This window comes from Triticum urartu, chromosome 7A (assembly GCF_056163025.1).
Source record: "Triticum urartu cultivar PI428250 chromosome 7A, HENAU_Tu73, whole genome shotgun sequence".
In the NCBI taxonomy this organism is placed as follows: domain Eukaryota; kingdom Viridiplantae; phylum Streptophyta; class Magnoliopsida; order Poales; family Poaceae; genus Triticum; species Triticum urartu.
The window spans coordinates 358,945,041-358,952,895 of record NC_141879.1 but is presented as its reverse complement, the minus strand read 5'-3'; the positions used below and the strand labels follow the sequence as shown (position 1 = coordinate 358,952,895).

Genomic DNA, 7,855 nt, shown 5'->3' with positions numbered 1-7,855 from the left:
TCCAACTTGAGCATTACTCCTTTCGTCCTCCTTTTGTGAAGTTTCCATGCTAGCTGTCTCACAAGTAAGAAGTTGTCGTGAATATTCCTACCCTTTATGAAAGCTGATTGGTTCACGTGGACCAATTCACTCATTCGCGGCTGTAACCGCGTTGCCAACAGCTTCGAGGCCATCTTCGGGATGCTATGTAGCAGACAGATTGGTCTAAAGTCCTTGATGTGGCCAGCGTCCGGTTTTTTTTGGAATTAGAGTAATCAGCGCCTGGTTGAGCCTCCCAAATCCACTCCCGTTGTTGCTAAAGATCTTGTGCATAGCAACAATCACATCCCTTTTAACGATCGTCCATGCTTTCTGGAAGAAAATCCCGATAAACCCATCCGGCCCCGGCGCACGATCCGAGGGCATGCCCTTCACCACCTTCCAGATTTCATCCTCCTGGAAAACCAATTCTTGGTCAGCCAGATCTATTTGCTTGATGCCCAAAAACTCCAGATCCAGCGTGTGCTCGCGAGGCGCACAGGTGCCCAGTAACTCGCTATAAGCTTCGAAGAACGCCTCCTCCTTCCCAGCCTGATTAGTTATCGTGTGCCCATCCACCGAGATCGCAGGTATGAAGTTTTTTGCCTTTCTCCCATTCACCACCAAGTGGAATAACTTGGTATTGGCGTCGTCCTCCTGTAACCATCGTAGCCGGGATCATTGCCTTGCTATAGTTCTTTCTAACAAGGCCAGACCCAGCACCACGAGCTTTAGGGTTCGGCGCAGCCATCGTTCACCCTCCGACAGCAGTCGTCTCTCTTGAGCACAATCCAGATGCAGGATAACCAGATTTCCGAGGGCAATCTGTATCTTTATGTTCCCGACTTTCTGCTGTCCCCAAGCCGTAAGATGTTTCACGCAGTTCCTTAGTAGCACATCCAACCTCACAAATGGATCCGTGATGCTTTCCTCACAAGCACACCCATCGCGCACCGCATCCAAAAATCCATCCAGTTTCACCCAAAACAACTCAAATCTGAATCTTTTCCGCGGTTGCAGCTGGTCTTCCATCGTTAGAAACAAGGGACAGTGATCCGATGTGTTGGTGGATAGGGCCTGCAACAAACACTCCGGGTACGCTAGCTCCCAGTCCACGGACACTAGGGCCCGGTCGATCTTTGTTAAGGTGGGGTTTTCTCTCTCATTGCTCCAAGTGAACCGCCTGCCATGTAGGAACAGCTCCTTGAGAGCATTGTCATCGACAAATCTCTTGAAGCAACCCATCATTCTTCTGTCTAAGAGGGAATTGTTTTTGTCCAAAGCATTAAGAATCATATTGAAATCTCCCACTGCCATCCATGGCCCTGGGCAGAGGCCTTGCCCAGCTGTCAGCTCCTCCAACATGGCCATCTTTTGCTCGTTCTCTTGCGGTCCATACACCACCGACAGCCACCAGGGTTGTCCCTCCCTAGGGGAGACATAGCCCGTGATGAAGTTAGTATCCGGCACCGTGTTAGATATGGATACCTTCGAGGAGTCCCACGCAATAAAAATGCCCCCACGCGTATCAGACGAAGGAAGATACGCAAAACCATCATAAGCTGGCCCTAAGCACCGCATGATAATGTAAGTGTCTACATGGACGAGCTTAGTTTCTAGAATACACCATATGGCTACTTTCATCGAGTCCGCTAGCTCCCTAAGCGCATCCTTCTTTGCTGGACTGTTGACCCCTCGCACATTCCAGCAAACCATCTCCAAAGTTGTATACGACATATAGAAGCCGGGAAGCTCCAATGTCCGTACCCGCCCGGCCACTCTACGTGACCATCACGCTCTCCATGGCGCCAGTGAGGTCAACCGACACCGCCTTCCCGGATATGGCCGCTATCGCCTTGAGCTGAGGCTCACGTAGTGGTGAGTCGAAGATGACCTGAAGCTGCTCCAACGCTCCCTCCGAAACGGCGAGATCATCCTCCGCGATGCCAAGGGCTTTGAGCAGCACAGATTCTGCCGCCGACGCTCTGGACTTGGCGCGGTTGCCTGTACCCGCCGATCTTGTGTTGCGCCGTGGAGTGAATGGGTGTTGTCCCGCCCGCACACCTTTCATGGACTCAATCTCCTTTAGAAGTGGTGGAGCCAATTTTTTCAGCAGTCCAGAGCAAAAAGTTTTAATATTGCCCAATGCAACTTGTTCTTTGACTGAGAGGCCCTCCTCCTCCCTTTGCATGGCACATGACATGGTCATGTCAAGCGCCCCCACCATCTGCATGCCGTGTGGGTCCCGCTCCGAAATAGCCAACATGATCTCCTGACCGGTCGCCACGGGCCCCACCTGCTCGGTGTCCGATGAAGATACGGGCACCAACACCGACCCTACCCTGGCCTCAGGTTGGGAATCAGAGGCCATCACATCTGACACCGGGTCCCATCCAGCTGCCCGCATGCCGTCCTCGGAAACCCCCGTCTGTGCAGCCTGATCCGATTCCTGCCGGATCGAGTGCGCCCTGGGCTCTCCCAGCGCGTCCTCCGTCTCTCTGCCCGAGCGCTGCGGTGGTCGCACCGGATCCCTGCCCTCACCTGTCTCCATCTGCGCCAACTGTTCCAACTCCTGTGGCTCTGCATCCTTATCCTGAGCACCAACCAACACTTTGTCTGCCTCGGGGCCCGCGCCATGACCCTGTGCTAGCTGGGAGGGCACATGATCCGAAGCCACTACCTGCTGGGTTTGTCTACATGGCTATTGATCCGAAGCCACTACCTGTTTCTACATCATGAAAATGAGGAAACTAACATGGCTATTGATACATATTCATATTTAGTAGTATATAGATTAATATAAAGTTAGGAGAATATCCATATCTTCCTAACCGTTTGATTATTCAAGGGTACAAATTGGCTGTAATGACATGGTCACAATCGCATGAATTAACTCATCCCTGATATAGTTGATTTACGGCGTCTCTAATACATTGCCATAGTTCTACTTAAATTCTACTCAAATAGGGATATGCCAATCATCACAAAAAGTTCAAATAGTGTCATGGCGTTATCATTAACATCAAACGAAAACAACTTACACGCGCTGTCCCAGCAATACGTGGTGCTATCTGCTTTGTCAATCGCGTAGATGATGCCATTGTGTTCAATAGCATCACAGAAGTGTGTATCAGCTTTGAGGATCCACTGCGAGGTGAGTTGTCTCCAGCTAAAGAAGGCACCAGCAGAAAGATAGGCAAGTCCGCGGTCAAACAAGGCAATTAGCTTGAAGTCTGCGTAGTTCGCATATCGTGTGGGCACTTGGCAGATTACAATCTTCTGCAAAACAAGGTGCGTCCAACTGACGACGTAATCTAGTTGACTTGGACTGCGACGGTAAAACCATATATAATCCAACGTAGGAAGGATAATCTCATGGGAGGTGTAGAAGTTCACGAGCATCAACTTTTTCTGGTCTTCTCCGACGGCAACCAGCCAGTGGGAGTTCATGCCGACCCAGTACATACCTTCCAAGAAGTTTCGAGCGATGGTGAGGATCGAAGTCGAGGGGCATGATGTACGGCGACCCACTACATACCTGCAAAGAAGTTTTAGCTGATGGAGGTCGGATTGAAGTCGAGGGGCATCATGTACGCCTCCGTATCATGGTGAGCAAATCTCGCAAGACCAGATAACAACAAGCAGGGTGTCTTGAAAAGCTTAGGCCTTGCTTCGATGATGGTTGTGTGCAAGTCCCTCGAGCATGCAGTCAGCCGCACGATGCTCAACTTATCCATACACAAACACCAAAGGTCGAGGATGTCACTGGGAAGATTGCTCCAATCACAACTCATATGGATGCTGCGCGGTTCGCGTTTGCCATGGTGGAGTTTGGAAGGTGGGGTTTTGGGGGGTTTGATTTACCGGGGAGAAGGCTCTCAGTGCTGGAGCGGCTAGTGAGGAATAGTGGTACCGGGGGAGGCGAGCGAGGCGAGGGGACGCGGGGGCAAAATGAGATGATGAAGAGTGACCTCGGGATCTCCGGCAAGACAAAGATGGAGATGGATTGGTGCTAGGCGGGGAGAGAGAGATGATGCGAGGCATGCTATATAGCGGCGGTGACAGTATGACTACATAGTGCACAAGGTGAGGCTGACTTTGGTAATCCGAACATGCGGCCTGGACTAGTGTCACCTCAGGTGCACGGTCTTGTCACATCACTGTGAGGACCGGATGAATAATATTTTGACCATCAAGTGTACCATAGTTGTACTACTACTAGTAGTAACATACAGAGTAGTACTGTATAGAGGAAATAGGTCTCCCATGCTAGCATGCCTCTGGCTTCACTTCATCCTCCAGGTAGCATCCATATTGCGAGCAGAACCAAATTCTCATGCATGCGGAAGCGTGAAGAAGGGCTTTTTCTTTTTTAGGATAACCGCATATATTCCTTAACCAGAAAAGGTTGTGTCTCACAGGCATGCTCTAATCTCAATCCGAACCAGCTATGACATATATTTTGTGTGCAAAGAGATGGATATGTTTGTAGTATATCTGTTCATCCACCCAAGTGGGTTTTGCGTAGATCCCACCTGTCAGGAGGGGTGCAGAAATAAAAAGTAATCATAATTTTTTTGCCATGGTGATTCGAAAGAGTGACCTCAACTAACCAGTGTCACATGTAGCGATAGAAGGATGGGCACATAAAAGGACACTGACCACTCCTCAGTACGCTACCCGCATAGCCTTTTCGTTTTGTAGGTTGGTTTACCTAGCCGTCTAATCAACTGCCTGCATGCCAGTTCTCCCATTTACTTCTCAATCAGGAACCGATTTTCCTCGGCTTCTTTACCTCTCATTCATTTGCATTCAAATCCACTGGATTGACATCCTCCTTGAGTAATTCCGAAGCCCCTTTCAATAACCATCTTCTTCAGTTAGACTAGCCATCTTAATCCTAATTCTCCAAACCATAGCCCTCCGGTCCAGCAGTTCCAAATGGCGAAAGAGATCCCTATGCTGGTTTTTAGCGTCAAACATGTCCTGCTCGAAGGCTCGTTGAGCATAGTTGCCACCATCACCGACCACCCAAGGGTTGTCCGGGAGTGGGTAAATAATGTATCCAACTCCCTCCAAAAGGTGGAGATGAAGGTCATCGGTCTCGATGCAGAGTACGCAGAGCGTGCCACTGGGAAGATCCAACACACCGCCGTCCTTCAGTTGTGCCTTGAAGATGAAGTTTTGGTGTATCACATCATACACGCGCCCTCCATACCAGGTGAGCTCCACGATTTCATGGCTCGGGAGGACATATACTTCTATGGGGAAGCCATCGAAGGGGACAAAGAGAAGCTGGCACCGTACAACCTTGACTTGAAAAACATCGCTGACCTAGAAACCAGAATTCTTGTAGAGGATTCCGATAAAAACACCATCCCTGTTTGATGTAGCAAATTCTGTGCTCGGAACAAATCTTGAGAAGGGTGATGAGACGCTGGGATTAAGGTCGTCTAGATGGGAGAATTATCCCTTGACGTACGAGCGGATAAAATATGCTGCCCTTGATGCCCATGTGAGTTTTGAGATAGCTGCAAGGTTGAAAGAGCTTGTTGCGAAGCCGTCTCCCACAAAAAATGAGAAGAAGAAGAAGCTGCACCAGCAACAGGGCATTATAGATGGATGAACTATTTCCTCTCTTATAAAAATTATATTTCCTCTTTGTGTACATTGATATAGATGAACTATTTCGCTGGTGTGCATGTCTTTGGAACAAGTGTACTCTATGTACATTGATATAGGTCCGCTTGACTATAATGAACTATTTACCCGCCTAGTTTTCTCTACTACTGCTCCTTGCAGTGAGTGGTATGCAATGCATGTGTCAGTAGACATGACAACTTGTCCATGGAAGTTGAACTACACCGACCATCATGTTTCTACCACTGCCACACGCGATTCCCACGACGCTGCTCCAACCGATAGCACCACGTTCCCTAACGCGCGCGTCACCCCTCTAGGCCCCACCGCTCCTCTGCCTTTGTGTGCATGACATGCGGGCCGGTTGAACTGCAGCGACCATCAAGTTTCTACCACAACCACACGAGATTCCCACGACGCCACTCAAAACCATGACACCACACGTCCCCGACCTGCACCTCACCCCTCTTGGTCCCACCTCCCCTCTGCTTTTATGAAATGACATGTGGGCTAGCCACATTTAGGGTCCACATGTCATTGACACAAAGGCAAGTGCACTAAGCCGATGAAGCTCAGTCCCGTGGGCCCCGACAGGGAAATGTAACTCCTGTGCTAGGCCTTTTGGTGCTCCTGCAGTACGAACTCGTGCCAAACTTGGAATTTGGTTCTTACTACTACCAACGTGTCGGCCCGTGCGTTGTAATGGATCCAAAGTGGTAGAATAATACTTGTTCACAAACTTGAAATATAAACACTCTAGTTTTTATATACATATATCAGTAAAAATAAATTATGCTTCACTGAAGACATACTCCTTGTGTTGTTTTGATGAGGTGAGGGGCGGGTGTGGCTAGTTTCAAGATAATAATAGATTTTTAAAACATTGGAGCATATTTTTTCTAACATTTTGTAGCATGGCACGACATCTGGTGCACCTAAGCGTCTGAAAAAAATGGAGTGCACTCTAAAGATATTTACATGCTCCCATTTAGTGGAGTGCACTCTAAACACATTATCTATTTATTTTTATCTAGCCTTTCCTAGCCATGCAACCAAGCCATGTAAGCTTGTCATGCATGCAATCCATAAATTGCAATATACTCCAGCATGCAATGCCGCCACATCATCTATTTATGACTGTTAGTCATAGGTTGTTTTTTGCATTAGTCTTGATCCTTCACAGTTTGGTAGATGTATGATTAATCTAAATATTAATGTTCCATAAAACTAAACTCCAAATGTTCACCGGAGCCGAGGCAGAGGACGTACGACGGGGGCGGTGGAGGTGTCTTCATAAGAGGAGGAGAGCTCGAAGGATAATCTTGCACATCCGCCGCCACCTGCATATTGGCATGGGACTCCTCGAGCGCCCACAGGAGCTCGCACTCCTCCAGGGAGCGGCGGAGTCACATGATTTTCCTAAACCACAATGGGTACCATGCAGTACTCCTCGTAGCCGGTGGCGCGGTGTTCGCGTCCTGACTCCTGGGGTACTATCTGGAGCACACACTGTACTGAGATGCTGGAGCTCCCGTGAGGCCATTTGGCGGCTTAGCTTGCTCACTTGCAAGCTGTAACTCGGCGCTCACGCTAGCCCGAGCTCCGCCACCGCCAAGCTCACCATCGTCAATGCCACTGGCCACCCTAGCACCTTACCGCCGGCGGGCCCTTCCCACGCCTCCTCCCTTTCCTCTTGAATGCCGTCTCCCGTCAATGTGCCGTGCGCTTGCCTCCACTCCGGACCAGCCGCCGTAGGGCAGAGTAAGAGAGGAAGAAGAAGATAAAAGGAGTAAGACGGTGAATGGCTGACTGTTGGGTCGAAACAATAGTGTACGAGCTTCATGTACATGTTCGAGCTTCTCGTTTTGAATTTGCGAACATGACAGGCGTGCTACATGAGTAGTTTTGAATTTATAAATTCGGTCTCAGTTTTTGAATTTACGAGTAGTACGTAGGTCGGGAGCATCGTACGTAAATTACGAAGTTGATGCAAAAGGTAAGCACAACTTATAAATTGATGGAGGGAGTACTAGTTACAGACTTACAGTGATGCATATAATTGATGCCAAATGTGAGCAAAGGGATCACATGTGGCTTTATCGACTGGAATGGCAATGCAATAGTACTACAATAAGAATTAAGGCCACGATGACGCGATCGCAATGGTGATTACAAGAGGCAAGAATAAAGATGCATC

The 7,855-nt window shown here is 48.9% G+C and overlaps 1 protein-coding gene and 1 pseudogene across 1 annotated transcript; one reads left to right on the top strand and one right to left on the bottom strand.

Annotated features, from left to right (window-relative positions):
- Positions 1-204: 204 nt before the first annotated feature.
- Positions 205-1,755, bottom strand: LOC147959598 (uncharacterized; annotated as a pseudogene).
- Positions 1,756-4,959: 3,204 nt separating this feature from the next.
- Positions 4,960-5,406, top strand: LOC147959597 (uncharacterized). The gene has a single exon (XM_087532763.1). It carries the CDS (start codon positions 4,960-4,962, stop codon positions 5,404-5,406), a length of 447 nt encoding a protein of 148 aa, XP_087388889.1.
- Positions 5,407-7,855: the final 2,449 nt, after the last annotated feature.